Raw genomic sequence first — 17,932 nt, 5'->3', positions numbered from 1 at the left:
CTAAAAAATCTACCACTTTAATTCCTGTTTCAAAAATAGATAATTTTGTATCGAACTGTGTAAAGGCAGGCACAGATCTATGAATAGGATCATGCGAGTATATATCTACGGGACCTATTTTATTAACAGGCTCCCCAAGCACGTTAGACCATCTGTAGCACTCATAGCTACAGCCCTAACTCGATTATTTCCTAATAATTGTTGTACCTCACAAGTCACGTTAATTGGTTGACCAGTAGTATCCTGACCCGTAACTACTAGAGCGCTGTAAATATTTGGCATCTTGTCTGGAGAAAAAGCTACGTCCAGTACAAGACCAATAATTTGAGTGATACGCCCCAAGTTTCTTTTTCCAAGTGTGGGAACCTCGAGACAGCAGTAGTAAAATTGGTTCTCATAATATATAGTAAAGTATGTCGAAATTTTTTGCGAAAATGAAAATTATCGAATCCAAAAAAAAAAAAAAAATGTCCGATAGCAAGTTGATCGATTAATTAAATAAGAAATAGGAGTTAGCAATCCATTTTGTTGGTACCATCCAAAGGAATCCAATTCAATTGTTTACTTTTTTGAATTATTCTATTTCTATTCAATTTGAAATTTCAATCCACCTTTTTCAAAATATCAAACGGATGACCAAAAATCCCAAGAAAGTCTTTTATTTACCTATCATTACAATCCTTTCTATATTATCTACGGAAATCGAACCCGAACTCTAACCTATATTTTTTTTATGATTCGTAATTTCTATCGAATTGGGACTTAGTTTGTATTTAGTATATAGATTTGTGTCTAGCCTTTTTTTTTACCTTTTCATGATGGAATTCCGCATATTTTCACATCTAGGATATACATATACAACATATCCGCTGTCAAGAGTAAATTTCTAATTAGTTAGTTCTTTTGATTCAAATGGGGGTAAGAAATTAAAACTTGAAAAACAACGGTTACGCTTGGGTTGCGCCATATATATGAAAGAGTATACAATAATGATGTATTTGGCGAATCAAATACATGGTCTATTAACGAACCATTTTGATTAGTTGATAATATTAATTGAGAATTTTATGAAAGATTCCTGTAAAAGGTTTCATTAAGGCCTAATTTATGTCGAGTAGACCTTGTTGCTTTGTTGTAAAAATTTAAAATTGAAGTTGTAGGGAATTATGTCACCACAAACAGAGACTAAATCAAGTGTTATTGGATTTAAAGCTGGTGTTAAAGATTACAAATTGACTTATTATACTCCTGAGTATGAAACCTTAGATACTGATATCTTGGCAGCATTCCGAGTATCTCCTCAACCTGGAGTTCCACCCGAAGAAGCAGGGGCTGCAGTAGCTGCCGAATCTTCTACTGGTACATGGACAACTGTATGGACCGACGGACTTACCAGTCTTGATCGTTAAAAAGAGATGCTACCACATCGAGCCCGTTGCTGGAGAAGAAAATCAATATATTTGTTATGTAGCGTATCCTTTAGACCTTTTTGAAGAAGGTTCTGTTACAACATGTTTACTTCCATTGTGGGTAACGTATTTGGGTTCAAAGCCCTGCGTGCTCTACGTTTGGAGGATTTGCGAATCCCTGTTGCTTATGTAAAAACTTTCCAAGGCCCGCCTCACGGTATCCAAGTTGAGAGAGATAAATTGAACAAGTATGGTCGTCCCCTATTAGGATGCACTATTAAACCTAAATTGGGGTTATCCGCTAAAAACTATGGTCGAGCAGTTTATGAATGTCTTCGCGGTGGACTTGATTTTACCAAAGATGATGAAAACGTGAACTCCCAACCGTTTATGCGTTGGAGAGACCGTTTCCTATTTTGTGCCGAAGCTCTTTATAAAGCACAAGCCGAAACAGGTGAAATCAAGGGGCATTACTTGAATGCTACCGGGGTACATGCGAATAAATGATAAAAAGGGTTGTATTTGCCAGAGAATTGGGAGTTCCTATAATAATGCATGACTCACTAATAGGGGGATTCACTGCAAATACTACCTTGGCTCATTATTGCCGAGATAATGGTCTACTTCTTCACATCCACCGTGCAATGCACGCAGTTATTAATAGACAGAAGAATCAGTATGCACTTCGTGTACTAGCTAAAGCGTTACGTCTGTCTGGTGGAGATCATATTCATTCTGGTACCGTAGTAGGTAAGCTTGAAGGGAAAGAGTATTACTTTAGGCTTTGTTGATTTACTATGTGATGATTATACTACAAAAGACCGAAGTCGCGCCATTTATTTAACTCAATCTTGGATTTGCACAGCAGGTGTTCTACCCGTTGCTCCAGGAGGTATTCATGTTTGGCATATGCTTGCAACCGAGATCTTCGGGGATGAATTCTGTACTACATTTTGGTGGAGAAACTTTAGGACACCCTTGGGGAAATGCGTCAGGTGTTCTACCCGTTGCTCCAGGAGGTATTCATTTTTGGCATATGCCTGCTAACCGAGATCTTTGGGGTGGAGAAACTTTAGGAATCCCTTGGGGAAATGCATCAGGTGTAGTGAATCGAGTAGCTCTAGAAACATGTGTACAAGCTCGTAATGAGGGACATGATCTCATTACCGAGGTTAATGCAATTTTTCGTGAAGCTAGCAAATGGAGTCCTGAACGAGCTGCGGCTTGTGAGGTATGGAAGAAAATTAAATTTGAATTCCCAACAACGGACACACTATAGGCTAAGTAATTAATGTTCGGTTGAATTGTAATTAAACTCGGCCCAATCTTTTCCCAAAAGGATTGAGTCGAATCTTATTATTGTATATATACATTGTATCTCTCATATCGGCAAGATCTTAAATACAAAATAAAATACTAAACAACTCAAACTTTCTATTATTATCTTGGATCCACCATTAATTGTGGATCCTTAGGATTGGTAGAATTGATAGATTCTTATATACATTTTGTGGGTTCGGACTATGACTGTGGATATCAAGTCGAGTATATGAACTCCTTCTATCCATCTTGTATATTTTCCGTTTCATCGTATTAGAATAGAAACTTATTCACTTTTATATTCGATGAGATTCTACGAAAAAAAAGTTCTATCATATTCATATACAACCAAGTTATACGATGGATTTTTTTTTAAAAAAGTATTTTTTTTTACTTATCTTATACTTATACTCATTTCAAATTTTTAGTTAATAATTTGAGTGGTTGGATCTAGATGCTTATTTTGACAGGAAATGTTCAAATAATTTTCATCGAATGACTATTCATCTCATCTATTTTATTTTCAAGTGACTAGGGGGAAGGAAAGCTCTATGAAAAAATGGTGGTTCAATTCGATGTTGTCTAAGAAAGGGTTAGAACACAGGTGTCGACGTGGATTAAGTAAATCAATAGACAATCTTGGTCCTGTTGAAAATACCAGTATAAAGGAAAATTCGAATTTTAATGATGAAGAAAAAACATTCATAGCTGGAAAAAGAATGACAGTTCTAGTCATGTTGATCATTTATTTCGTGTCATGGACATTGGGAATTTCATCTTTCATGATACTTTTTTACTTATAGATAGTAAGGGAGATAGTTATTCCATATATTTTGATATTGAAAGTCAAATTTTTGAGATTGATAACGGTCATTCTTTTCCGAGTGAACTACAAAGTTCCTTTTCGAATTATTCGAATTCAAGTTATATGAACTCTAGAGTGGTTATACTTATAATGATGGTTCCAGGCCCTCTGATGGTGTCGTGCCCGCTTCTTGGGGAGGAACTCAAATTCAATTGCCTCTGTGCCACTACAAGAAAGTACGTCATCAACAAGGGTTAAAAGCCGTCACTGATAACAAAAGAGCCGTCGTTGATAGTCGGACGTTGCAGATATGGTTGTTAATTAAGAAATCAACGACGGTCAAGCCGTTAGTGCAGCATCAACGACCGTTTTGCACCCCATCACCGACCCCTTCTGAAAGGCATCGTTGATTTAGATACACCGATAGTTTAAAGCCGTCGCTGAATCAAAGATGGTGACGAACCGTCGTTAAGTCAATGACGTTTTACAGCAGTCGTTAATTCAACGACGGCTTCCAACCGTCGCAAGCTTTTGAAGCCGTCATTGTTGTTAAATTCCGTGGCAGCCTTACTTTCTTTTGACAATGACCGTTTAACCGTCGTTGTTTGATGTTTAGCCGTCGTTATTATTTTTAATTACATTAAATAATATTATAATATTACATATTATAATTAAACCTGTACTTGCTGCATGACAGCACCGAAATATACTACATTAAACCTGTTCCTACATTGCCTCCTTCGCATTCTATATGTTAAACTAAAAAAAAATATGCAATTTAAACATGAAATAGATTAGATTTATGTACACAAAATACATCTCGATGTCGGGGAATAAAGTTAAAGTCGGGTTCATACACTAAATGTCTATAATTAGACAAACTACCTAGATTAATTATATGTACGCAAAATAGATCCGATGTCGGGAAATCAAGTAAAAGTCGAGTTCCAAAAAAATATACCTACACATATAAAATTGAAGCTAGATATATGCCAATAAATATAGACACTAAATGCATATATATAATTAGACTAAGTATGTAGAAACTACAAGTTAGTAATCTAGTTGCCAAAACTAAACAAACTACACTGTTGCGGGTGTCTCTGTAGCACCAATGCCACCACCAGACCCTGGGTCATCGTCTAGTCTGCGTTGTAACGAGGGTCCCAGTTTGACTCTTCCAGCCGTGCTGCGACCGTTGCCTCCACTTCTCCCATCCGTGCAACGACCTTTAATTTGCCTCCACCTGCGCCTCAAGCTGAGAAAAAATGGCTGGCTCATATGGTTGTGAAGAGCCATATCCTCGCCCCAATGCAAAGTTGCAGTACAAATGATCTCCCTGACCCAACCCCTGCACTTTACCTCTGTTCCTCCCACCAAATATCTCCCAATACAACAAATCAGGGTTCGACTGTGACCCCTGAGTGGTGCAATCATCCAGCTCCTTGTTGTATGTCCCCTGCATTTAGTTAAATAATATACTCATATTCATGCATTTTCAAATATGGCCTAAAATGAGCTAAATGACCTATATTTGGTTCTAACTTGCCTATATTTTGTAATTTCAATCAAAACTACAATCTAACACATTAAACAAAGTATATATAGGATGTTTGAGGTGTTTATAACTCAAACAAACTTAAAACTACTCATATTCATGCATTTTCAAGCAATATGGCCTAAAATGAGTTAAATGACCTATATTTGGTTCTAACTTGCCTATATTTGGTAATTTCAATCAAAACTACAATCTAACACAGTAAACTAAGTATATACAGGATATTTGAGGTGTTTATAACTCAAACTAACTTAAAATTACTCATATTCTCGGTGTGATTGGGAAATAAATCCGAACTTTCATTGGAACTAAAGACCTCTTAGAAGTCCTTTTATATCTGTCGCTATCGCACACTCTACATCTGTCCAAGTGTGCATTAGTTCTCCAAAATACCATACAACCTTTGGGACATGCATGAATCCTCTCGTGGGGAAGCTCTAATCCCTCCAAGATCTTCTTCGTATCGTAAAATGTGTTACTCATGTTGTTGTTGTTAGGTATTGCTTCTTTCACTAATGAAGCAAACGCATCAACACACCTAAGTTGCAAATTGTACTCACACTTCAGAGATACTATTCTAGATGTCATTTCCAACACGGAGATGGAGCTCCCTTCGTTCAATGGTTCCTCATAAGCTTTTAATAGGTTAAGAAACACCTTTGCTTGAGGATTAGGCTCCTCGTCCATTCCACTAGGCTCTTCAACATTTGACGATTCTGAGTTATTCCCAAGAGCATCGAAAATTTTTTCAAGGAGTGGATTAGAGGCTCATGTGCGGATCGAGGTAACTCTTCACCATGATAATACCAATCATAGTAATCAGATATAATATCCTTCCTATACAAATGCACTTTAACCCGTCATGCATACGTCTTTTCGTGCATTTCAGACATGGGCATCTAACTTCATCCAAACCTGGGCTTTCAGGATTTGCTTTGCAAAATTCAATGAATTCGTCAACCCCCCTCAAGAACTCGGACCTCAAGTTACTCCCATTGTCATATATATCATACATCCACCAACGCTCCTTCCGTTTCTTAGTGACCAATTCTACAATTCTAAACCATTTCAATCACAATAGTCATTAATAGCCCACATACATACAATTATAGAATTCTAGGCACATGATGATGGAAACATATATTTAAACACTTAAATTATATTTATAACATTACCCATTACATGATAGTGACTTTGTGCTAATCACCTCTAACAACATCTAATCACATATATAAAAAAAGGAACTCAATCCGCAATCAAGAATTTAATCTAATTACAATTCCAACAACATTCTACATTCCATTAACAGATCAACTCTTAATGGTCATCAAGCACAGATATACAGATGAAAAAACATGAATCTCAAAAATTAAACAACAAAAGAAAAATAGCTAAAAAAGAAAAGGCTAATACAAGAGGGATCCATCAAATTTATGTTGCACAACCAAGACATTTTACATCAATTATCATTTAGAAGCTAGTGAAGCTGCATAACATTGCAAACACATACATAAACTGTTGAAGAGGACCAAAACAATAAGGTCCCAAAGTCTACTATTATTTCTATACATCAAACAAAGGGTTGTAGAATGTAAAGCAACCAATAACAGACAACATTAACAAGCCCATAATATCTAAGAATTCATTAGTTTCCTTGTGACATGCTACAACTGCTTCTATCTTGATACCATCTTTCCCTACTAAAGAAACCATGTAAGACCTTATTGTCTTTGTCCTATGGCAGAAAAAACAACAACAACAAACTAATTCAGTTATAAGTGCTTTTACATTTAACAACAACAACATAATGCGAAACAATAACAACAACAACAACAACAACAACAACAACAACAACAACAACAACAACAACAACAACAACAACAACACCACCACCAACAACAACAACAACAACAAAAAACAACAACAATAACAACAACAACAACAACAACAACAACAACAACAACAAATAACAACAACATAATGCTTAAACAACAACAACAAATAACATCAACATATTAAACAACAACACTAATTATCAAAAATTACAACAATAACAAGAACAAAACAACAACAACAAATTAAACAACAACATATAACAATTGTTAAACAACAACACGAATTACTAGAGAGAAGCTACGGACTGGACTGGAAGAATACACAGCAGAGGCTGAAGTAGTTAATTACGCGGTGGAGGTGGCAGAGGCTGAAGTAGTGAATTACACGACGCTGGCGTAAGGTGGTGCCTGTTGCCCACCTGTATCCAAAAACCCAAATTTTAGGGTAACAAAAAGTTCAAAAAAATTAATAGACAAAGAGGGGTATAAATTACTGCCGGAAATGTGGTCTGTGTCGCAGGTCGCAGGTCACAGGTCCACGGTCGCCAGCATTGCCTTCAATCCAAGTTTCGCCGGTTTCGCAAAAACCCAAGTTCTTTAAAAACGAGTAAAACAGTTCGTGGGAGGAAATTTTGAAAAAACAGTCGTGTTTGAGTGACAGTGTGTTTTAAACAGTGAAAACCCAAAGACCACCTTTTTTAAATCAACGATGGTTTAAAGCCGTCGGCTAAACCCTAAAAATCTGAAACTTAAAATACTAAAAGCACCGACGACTTAGAGCCGTCGTTGATTTCAGCGTCCGTTGAAGCCGTCGTTATTTAAGTTAAAAGCGGTCGGTGATGCCGACGGTTTAAAACCGTCGTTATTTACAATAATACCGTCTGTTTTTGTAGCCGTCGCTGTTCGGCCGTCATTAAGTTGGCATTTTCTTGTAGTGTGCGATTGTTGCCCTTTCTTAACTCTTTACCTGTCCTAGTCGAACTCTCGTCGCCGCTGACATTAACGTCGACCACCGCTGATGGCCTGATTTGGTCCAACGCAACGGGCCTTGTTTTGCTTCACCGCTGTTGGTAGCTCTTTTTCCTTGCTTCTTTAGGGAGCTTTAGAAATTTCGATCTAGCTTTTTTGGGTTTTAGATTTTTGTTTTGTTATCCTTGTATTGTAATTTTTAGACTCCTAGTGGTCTCCCTTACACAACAAGAATGTCAGCCTTTAGCGTCCGCAAAGATCAGACGCTAAAAACGTGGAATCGGACGCTAAATATATTAGCGTCCGCCAACGGACGCTAAATGGCTGATGCAAAACCCTTGGTCGCTAATTCACCAAATAGCGTCCGCTTTGCGGACACTAAATATTTAGCGTCTGATATTTTGCATTTAACGACCGCTTATTCAGCAGTCGCTAATTAGCGACCGCTTCTTCGGCAGTCACTAATTAGCGACCGTCAGGCACAGTTAGCGACCGCCTAGGCAGTCGCTAATTAGCGACCGTGTCCACGGCAGTCGCTAATTAGCGACCGTTTTGGCAGTCGCGAATCTTGGAAGCAGTTGGTAAACTACTGGTTTTTTTTTTGCTTTTTTTTTTTTTTTTGCTTTTGGCTAACTAGTATTAAATGTAATAGCTTTTTGCTTTTAATTAATTGATATTAAATGTAATAAGATAAAATGTTGCAAATACCATATACTTCTATTATTAAGGCAAACATATTAATCAATTCAATTATTATTGATAATAAATGTAGATACAAATGAAAAAATAATTCTAGAACTAAATTGTAGTATACTTAGAACAAAATCTAATACAAATCTCATATAATTACATGTACATTTTAAACTCCACAAAAAAAAATCTGGAACCAAAACGAACTTCAAATCTGGTATCTGGATCGAAACCAACTTCAAATCTGGAACTCAAATGCAAATCTCATAACTCTGCAAATCAACAAAAACAAAGAAATTAATGAAATTAACCAGAAAAAAACAATTACTAACAAGAATTAAATGAATAACAAGATCTTGACTTTCTGTCTACATATAACTCATAAGTTTCCTTTTTTTTTACAGCTCCATAGTACTGTTGGCTTTTTTTCGACACTAGTCACCTTCATCACCATAAATACATGAATGGAGCCTTTAAGAAACAGTCTTTGGCCGGTATACATACATTTTTACTAAGATACAACGAGGCTGCTATCATCTGCATTGTTTAAAAAATTCAGGATTCTGAAGAAATTGCAAAAACACAGGTTATAATCACTGTGACATAAACTGATTGCCTTCCTTTTCTGTTTTAGTTCGTCCCATTCACTAATCCTCTACTAGTAGATAAGTACTTCCTCCGTTTTTGAATACTTGCAACGTTGAAATATGCACAAGGACCAAGCACATGAGAAAGATATAGAGAGCTTAAAATAAACATATGCTAGAAAAGAGAAAGAATATAATGCAAAAATATAGACATTGCAAATAATAGAAAGAATATAATGCAAAAATATTAGGAAGTAAATATTAAACCAATCAACTTTCTCTATATCCTTTATTCTAAAAATCCTCCTAACAAGATTAAATGCATTAATTATACTTACCATTTACAAAAAGGTCTAATATAAAAAATCAAGGATACAACAACCATACTACATGAACTTATTTCTAAACGTTCATCCACATTCGTTGGATAGCCTACACAAGATACAAGGTTTGGGTTCATCACGAAAATTAGACATAATCACTAATCTCATCATCAAGATATTAGACTATACATATTCTCGGAGACTTAAATTCTAGTCACCCATGGAAAAGCACCATATCCAACTGTTTCGAGAGTGTGATACCTTCTATCTAGGCTAAAATTCATTTATATATAGACTGATACCAGAAGTAATACAAGCTGACATTAGTAAATTCTCCTATGATTCTTCCTTTAAAAAAGTAACAGTTAATTTTCATACATATAATCAACCAGATGAACCCAAATACTAGAGTTTGCACTGTATCTACATGAAAGACGGAATACCTTAGCTTAATCACATCATGGTTCAGAGAATGTCAAAGATCTTTGACATTCTCTACGCAAATTGTGATCCGCTTTGCTTTGTCAGAAGTACCGCCTCCAGGCTTCCAACTGCACTGATACTATAATCAAAGGGCTTCTGTGAAAGCTTAAATTTAAACGACTACCTACATAAAAGAAACTTATAAATAATAGTTTTATAAATAATAGTTCAATCAGAAAGACAAACCTCAAAATTGGGAAAAGACGGAAGAAGGAAAGATAGTTAGGGTTCGGTTGGGAGGAAAATGAGACAGAGCCGTGCAACCTAGACTAATAAAGTATATCAATACAACCATGTTGAATCTAATAAACTTTACATTAACAATTAAGCCAAAGCCGTGCGTTTACTTGTATTGCAAATAAAGTCTTTCTAAGCAAATATGCATAATAATCAAATAGAGAATACAGCAGGTGATTTAAGTAATTAGCCAAGGGATGATATCACATGTATAAACATAAACCATATAACACTAAGCAGACTGACCTTAATGAGGACTCTCTCATTCATAGGCTTAAGTTCCTTGATATCATCTGCCTCCAGGATGCCAACAATGTCATCTTCCTTCATTAACAGATGGTTTGACCCATTAAACTCCAACTCAGTCCCCGCGTACTTTGAGTACACTACCTGGCTTCCAGTCTGCGCCAAGTAAAATGGACAGAAAAATATCGGTCAAACAGATGAGATGTTTAATTACCGAACAACATTAGGCAACTAAACAATTACCTTGACGCCAATTTCTATTTTGCTCTTCCCAATTGTCCTTCCCTCTCCAACAGCAACCACCTCACCATTTTGTGGCTTACTGAGAGCAGTTGAGGCCTTGAGGGTAGCAAAATTCCACCTGAAGTCTTCTCCTCTGCTTCCTTGATCTTGATCAACACTCTATCAGCCAGAGGTGTAATTGTGGTATACTGTTCAGTGAACCAACAAATGTCAGTAATTGTTCAAGCACTGGTAGCTTACATCTTGCACTCGTGACAATACCAATCTATCTATCCACGTTTCAAACCAGACACTTTGCCATCTCATAGCACACTTGTACAGTTGTACTCATCATAATAATAGCCCAGCAATTTCCGAATTAATACCACTCCCTGACCAATATTCCACATTACTAGTTGATTTTTCTGGACTCCAAGAACAAAATCTTGACAATATCAGTAATTTTTATTATATCTCAGTTCATTAACATTATAATTCTATTTAGTTCCACATTTTGTTAAAAATCAAAAGTCAAACTCAATCTAAAAATATGTGGATTCTTTACATCAGAACTACGGAGTACAAACTTTGCTTAAAGTAGTTAAAAATATTGTCATAACGACAATTTTTCATTATTACCCAAATGTATATTGATCTATGCAGAAAGAAATCCATCAGCTATCTACAGTATCCCTATCCCGTAGCCGTTCAAAAGAATTCAAAATCCAATGAAATCCACAGAAAGACACTATGATCTTTAAGTGTTTATCACATTATCCCCTAGTAGCTGATTGCAAAACCTCTAATTTTTGCATTCTCCATTGGAAGTGCATCTCACTATTTCACACTTAACCAAAAGTTGGAGACACTATAATGTAGTACACCAAGTATAAAGCAAAATCGTCAATTCGCCCACTTTTCCATCAGTGACTCTTCAAACCTTCAATAAGGTAATCGGAAATTAACTCCTCGCATCGTAATACAAATGACGCATGATGAAACAGTCCACGCTGACCACATTACACTAAAACCTAAAAGACATATCTGAATCACTTGACCGATCTACTGAGCAGTAGAACGATCGACCACATTCAAGCATTAGAAAGCATAAAAACTACCTAAGGTTTGCTTAACTACAGTACAACAATCCTAAGCACAAAAATCCGCGAAATGCAGAATCAATATCAGCAACAACAAAGTACCAAAATTCGAGCTAGATCAATTAACATTCGATCGTAAAATCAAAAAACGATAATAGCATAAAACAATCCAGACGAGAAAGATGAATTCATCACCATAAATCTTTGAATAAATTCAATGGAATATGACAGTTATTGAATTGAATTTGGGAGAGTAGTTGATAATCTAGATTTGGAGAGAGACTTACAATCTCGAAAGAAGGATAAGCATTATGATTGCAAAGATCCAAGCAAACCTCCATACCTGAATTTCCACAACAACCACCAAAACCTTATTGTTACGAAATAATTAGGACAAAAACCCGACGAAAAAATCAAGAAAAAACCAGATATGAAACAAAAATCATAAATAAAAATCGAGAAAACGAAAAAAACTTACGAAAATAAAAATCGAAAAAAAAGAGAGGATAAATATGGGGTTTTGAAGGAGAATTGAGAAATTAACAAAAAAACTAGATCTGAAAAAACCCAAAAAAATCACATCTAACAATTCAGTGGCGTATCTAATAACACTAAAACCCTAAAAATCTGACTTTTTTTTTATTATAAGCTTACAAATGAAAAAATTACAACAAATAAATTCTGAATTCTTGCTAAAATATGTATGAGATACAAATTTCAAAGCATAAGACTGATATTAAAATTAGTACTAAAAAATTATACCTTCAAATTTGTGGGAGATCCGAGTTTTTGAGTCTCGTCGAAATTGTTTAAATTGCGCAATTGTTTTCTCTTACCTCGAATTTGAGGAAGGTAATTTGATGCCGGAAATTTGATAATTCGTCAACTTTTAAGATGGAAAGATGAAGAGCGAACTTGTAAATTCGACGGTTGTGATGTGAAGAGCGAGAAAGAAGAGCGAGAAAGAAGAGCGAAGAAAGAGGATGGTTGTGATGCGAGGTGAAAGAGTAAGGTGGGTCGTGTTTTTCTTTAAGATCATTGAATACCGTCCGTCAAGTTAGACGGTAAACTTGTAAAACGGACGCTAATTAGCGTCCGCTCCAATGACGGACACTAATTTTACAAAAACGGACGTTAATTAGAGTCCGTTCAAAGACAGATGCTAATTTTACAAAAACGGACGCTAATTTGCGTCTGATAGGGCCGGATGGTAAATTCAGACGCTAAAAGTGCGGATTCTTGTTGTGTTATATAGGGATTTCATTGATTTAGATTTCTAGTGGTCTTTTCATGAAATAGGGATTTCACCAGTATCTCATGTAAAAAAAAAAAAAAATCTTTGTCATCATTCTTTATTCTCAAACTATATATAAAAGTACTATCAAATGATATGATATTATATAATATTGATATGTATTTGCCAAATCAGTTTCCACGTATTTAATCTAATAGAAAACAACTATGATTTATTGTTTATCGTATTTTAACACAAAAGAAAAGCAATTATTCAACATGAAATGAGTCAAATATGTGCATTGTATATCGTGGGTGAACTTTTTAAATATTGATAATATATAATAAAAATATACACCCAAATCGAGCGCATTGTACACTCTAAGTTCTTTTTCCTTTCATTCTCTTTTTTTTTTGTTCATTTGGGCTCTCCAAACGACATGTTTAACACTCTCGATGAGCAATAAGTGAGATAATAGTTATGGTGTTTGCATAGGATAAAAAGAACCATTGTGGGCGTAGCTAAGGGTGTTCATGGGTGGTTAACCGTTCCAAGATAATATTTCGGTTTTCTCTTTTATAAACCGTAACCGTTTAGACCGGTTACTACCTATCGGTTAATCGTTTTTTAGTACGGTTTTTTGGTTAACCATTAACCGTTATTCAAGTTATACTATTATATTTTACTTAAAGTTAAGATTTATTTTTTTATTTTTTTGCATATACTTTAATATTATATATACTCTAATATAAAATATATTATAAAGTGGATAATATCCATTGAAAGACACAATAACACTTATAACTTACTCCTTTTTCCAATTATAATGTTTATATTAGTACTAAAGTTTTCAAATACTCACATACTTCCTCTTATTGTTGTTATTTAGTAACAAATATTAGAATTAATGTAATTTTTGGAAAAAGTTTTAATATAATTAGATAGAGCAAAAAAATATTTCAATTTTTCGGATAACCGTTTAGTCAAAAATCATAATTGTAATTGTACCGTTTAGTCGTTACTTTTACCTATTCGGTTACCAATTCGTTAAAACTTTTTTATACCGATTCGTTAAAACTTTTTTATACCGATATGGTTACCACTCATTTAGATGGTTTTTCGATTTTTTAGTACGATTTTTCGATTTTGGTTTTTTTATGAACACCGACCCTAACGTAGCAGGCATATTATACACCCCATATCCGATGTATAATAAATTGCGTAAAATTCCTAACAAGATATTTTGGGCAACCCGCCAATACAGAGCAATGCATCATAGAGAAATTGAAGAGACAGTGCAACACAACCTTTTTCATTATTATCATCTTCTGTTTGTAGCAAAGGTTTTGATACATACAACCATTACGTTGATTATTGGAAAACAGACAACGGAGTGAGTAGATCTTCATCTAGTTTTAGTGATACATGGAGTACTAATAAACATAAAAGAACACTGATCACTGATCTACCACCTGCGAGAGAAGACTACCCCAATTAAAAGGACGTTGATCGTAGCAATCAAGGTTCTCTCCATAGCTAACCCCAAGGATATCACAATAGCGCTTGTAAAATCCAATTCGATTCTCGACTCGGGTATCTGGGGCTGGGATGTTGCATTCGAGACCACCATTAATAATGTTAATGGTTACCCCTAATCCAGGGAATCGATTTGCGGCTATATCTGCTGGAGTTGGTACCCATTGCCCGGTCATGACGGCGTGGCAAGATGGCTTGGGTGCTTGAGGCGTCATCCAGAACCAAAGTGCAGCCTTGAACGCAATAATTGCATCATTTTCTACCAAATTTGGGTTAGAAAGAAGCGGCAAGTTTAGTGCAACTCCTGCTGGCCCGTAGTTGTAGTTGCTGCAAAATTTAACCCAATAAAGAAGACTCATATTAGCTTTCGAGTATAATAAAGAAAGAAGCAATTTGTATTGTTCAAAGATTACTTAAAAAGAAGCTCAACATAATATCAAAAGGAAACAAGAAATTATAGGAAAATGCATGAAAGACAAATGTTAGTAGAATTGGAAAAGGTATTGTGGCTCATACAAAACTTACTATGAAAGCTGCATAGGTCCACGGCCGTAGTACAGTTGGCCTGGAACACAAGGCCATTCAGTTGACTCAACACAGTAACTAGTTGTAGTTTGTTCTTTCTTGAAACAATACCCCCAGGCATATGGTCCATCGGGTGCAGTCGGCCATCCTCCTACATATTAGATAAGTTTCGTAAAATTCAAGTGAAGAGAACGCACATCAAGTATATATTAGCTAGCTAGTAAATAAAAAGAGATAAAAGACAAGAAGTTGGAACAAACCAGTGGTCTCTTGAGAGGTTTGGCCAAAGAAAGCAGCAAGTTCTCGCTTCCTAGTTTCGACATCGCCGATATTAGCAAACTCGGGAAATGAAGTAGCAGCAGTAATGAAATCATAGTAAGTATAGAAGCCTTTAGCAGGGCATGCATCATTATTACGATGCAGAAGCATTTCTTCAAACGTTGCTTCGGAAAATATATCGGTGATAGGACTTGGTGGCATAGGAGGTGGTGGAGGTGGTGGAGGTGTAGGAGGTGAAGGTACAGGACATTGGCTTTGGCAGTATCCTTCACCGCAGTAAAGATTAGTGGTACCACAATACCCATAATTACTGCAGCAAAATCCCTCTGTGCAGTTTCTCTTGTAATCCACTTGTGAACCACATTGTTGTGCTTCACTTTGGTTTACTAAGAAGATTAGAGGGAGGATAAGTACTCCTACTACTAACTTAGCTTCTATTTTCATCGTTTTCTTTCTTGTGATTACTGATTTGTGATTTTCTTGTACTTATTAGCTAGTGATTTGTGTTGCTATTTATATAAGTTTTTGCAGATTTTTTACGGATTAAATTATTTCATTTCACCATGTGTGTATTACTACTTTTTAATTGATAATTATAGAGTACGTACCACCGACCACCACCTTTAATTTTATGTTTTACTAATCTTTGGCCAGGTCAGGTCACAAATATGATTTTATCGAAACTACCACAAATTATCCAAAAAAAAAGAATCTGAGCTTGTATATAATTTTATCCAAAAAAAAAAAAAGAATCCAGGCTTGCATATGATTTAGACAATAGGTTTGTGAGATCCTATGAACTTTGACAATATATTAATCTGGAGATCGTGACAAGGTTAGATTTGATATACTTTTTTTTATGATACGTTTGTGAGATCCTATGAGTTTTGGCAATATATTAATCTTGCGCATTTGCACCTGAAAAATAAAAATTGATCTTGTGCATTTCATTAAGAATTTCAAGGCTTGTTTTCCTTTTTCAAAGGGTACTTTCAGGGTCTAATTAATAGCATTGTCGTTGGATATACTCTACATATTAGCGCGCAGAGAGCTGGCTGTACAGGGTACTGGCCTTTTTCAACTTTATGTAAATTGCCCGTAAATGATGGCACGATACCGGGAAAAATAAAAGCGCACGAAATTAGGGATGGAAATTGGGTGGGGCGGGTGCGGAGGTCCGGAGGATGGTACCTCCACACCCGCACCAGCATAAAATTCCAATCCCCACCCCCGCCCCACCACCCATTGTCGGGGAATATTTCAGACTCATCCCCGCCCCCACCAAGTACGTATTTATACCCATCTCCGCCCCACCACCCGCATGGGTACCCGCACCCGCTTCATATCTGCGTCGTACCCACTTCATCCCCACCCCCACCACCCATATGGGTATCCGCACCCGTTTCGTACCTGCATCACACCCACATATTTGTATTTTGCAAGATAAAATAATTAATAATATAAGTATATCAATAGGATTTTAATCATATATATGTAGGGCGGGCGGGGATGGGCAGGGCTGGCGGGGATGGGGTGGGGATAGCATAAAATCCATACCCGCTCCACCACCCATTGCGGGTAGAATTTTAATCCCCATCCCCGCCCCATCCCCACCAAACCTAGACCCATCACCATCCCACTTGGGCGGGGATGGGGCGGGTCTCCTACTTGACCCGCCCCATTGTCATCCCTACGCACGATGCAAGTTTTTCTTTTACCGGATTTTTCACCGGCTATTTCTGAGGTTTTACGAAATTCATGAGTTACTCCTAAGATTTCAAAAATTCATCGGACACCTTTAGGTTTGTATATAATGTATCAGACACCCTCAAGAATTGATTGGTATTGATTCTATTAACTTAAATTACCTCAAATCACTTGAAACCCAACTTAATTCGCCTACTAACCCACATTATGTAAAAAATATCCTTTTATAGTGATATAAATTTCTATTTTCTTATCTGGTCAAAATAGTTTTAATAATGACCTAAGTACCTATTAGAAAAATTTGTCTGCTTTTAAAAGACTTTATTGGGCATAATATGAAATATTAGGAGAATTAGGATAGGGACCAACTGATTTTCGGTCATTTAAGTTAATATAATCAACACCAGTAAGTTATTGAAGGTATTTAGTACATTATATACAAACTTAAAGGGTAATCGATGAATTTTTGAAATAATAGGATACCTCATAAATTTTATAAAACCTCATAGGTGCTTGGTGAAAAATCTAATTTTTTTTCTTTAAACAGACACTAAACAACAAAGAGAGGCCACGCAAGGATTTGCATGCAGATAATTAAGAAGTTATAGTGTCTAATCTATTTAATTGGTTTTCTTTTTTATAAGGAAAAAAAATAAGTTTTAAAGTTTATATAAAGTCTAATAACTAACAAGGTCTCGTAAGATCAAATAAGTTCATTTTAATTTAGCAAAAATAAAGTTTGACAAACTCACAAAATAAGGTCTAATAAGCTGGGATAAGGATTAATAAGGTCTACTAAGTTCAAATAAATTCGAATAAGTTCAATTTAGTCCATATAAATCCAGATAAGTTCAAAAGAACATGGGC

General features: G+C 35.8%; 1 protein-coding gene and 2 pseudogenes across 1 annotated transcript; 1 reads left to right on the top strand and 2 right to left on the bottom strand.

Annotated features, from left to right (window-relative positions):
• Nucleotides 1-1,166: 1,166 nt before the first annotated feature.
• Nucleotides 1,167-2,688, top strand: LOC125495981 (ribulose bisphosphate carboxylase large chain-like; annotated as a pseudogene).
• A 5,945-nt stretch (nucleotides 2,689-8,633) lies between these two features.
• LOC104888842 (20 kDa chaperonin, chloroplastic-like) lies at nucleotides 8,634-12,372 on the bottom strand (annotated as a pseudogene).
• Nucleotides 12,373-14,302: 1,930 nt separating this feature from the next.
• LOC104888840 (endochitinase) lies at nucleotides 14,303-15,842 on the bottom strand. The gene is made up of 3 exons (XM_010673940.3): nucleotides 15,340-15,842; nucleotides 15,080-15,230; nucleotides 14,303-14,881 (listed from the first exon to the last, which is right to left on the bottom strand). The coding sequence occupies exons 1-3, from the start codon at nucleotides 15,800-15,802 to the stop codon at nucleotides 14,476-14,478; spliced, it is 1,020 nt and encodes a 339-aa protein (XP_010672242.2). The 5' UTR covers nucleotides 15,803-15,842; the 3' UTR covers nucleotides 14,303-14,475.
• Nucleotides 15,843-17,932: the final 2,090 nt, after the last annotated feature.

Source organism: Beta vulgaris, chromosome 3 (genome assembly GCF_026745355.1).
Source record: "Beta vulgaris subsp. vulgaris cultivar EL10 chromosome 3, EL10.2, whole genome shotgun sequence".
Taxonomy (NCBI): Eukaryota; Viridiplantae; Streptophyta; class Magnoliopsida; order Caryophyllales; family Amaranthaceae; genus Beta; species Beta vulgaris.
The sequence above is the reverse complement of the archived record's forward strand: the minus strand, read 5'-3'. Positions and strand labels throughout refer to the sequence as shown.

What these genes read in the sequence shown, in the direction of transcription:
- LOC104888840 (XM_010673940.3), bottom strand. Translation starts at nt 15,802, where the DNA reads ATGAAAATAGAAGCTAAGTTAGTAGTAGGAGTACTTATCCTCCCTCTA. An exon ending in AACCTCTCAAGAGACCACTG is followed by an intron (nt 15,231 to 15,339) that starts GTTTGTTCCAAC and finishes TCTAATATGTAG; the next exon opens with GAGGATGGCCGACTGCACCC. An exon ending in GGACCTATGCAGCTTTCATA is followed by an intron (nt 14,882 to 15,079) that starts GTAAGTTTTGTA and finishes TAAATTTTGCAG; the next exon opens with CAACTACAACTACGGGCCAG.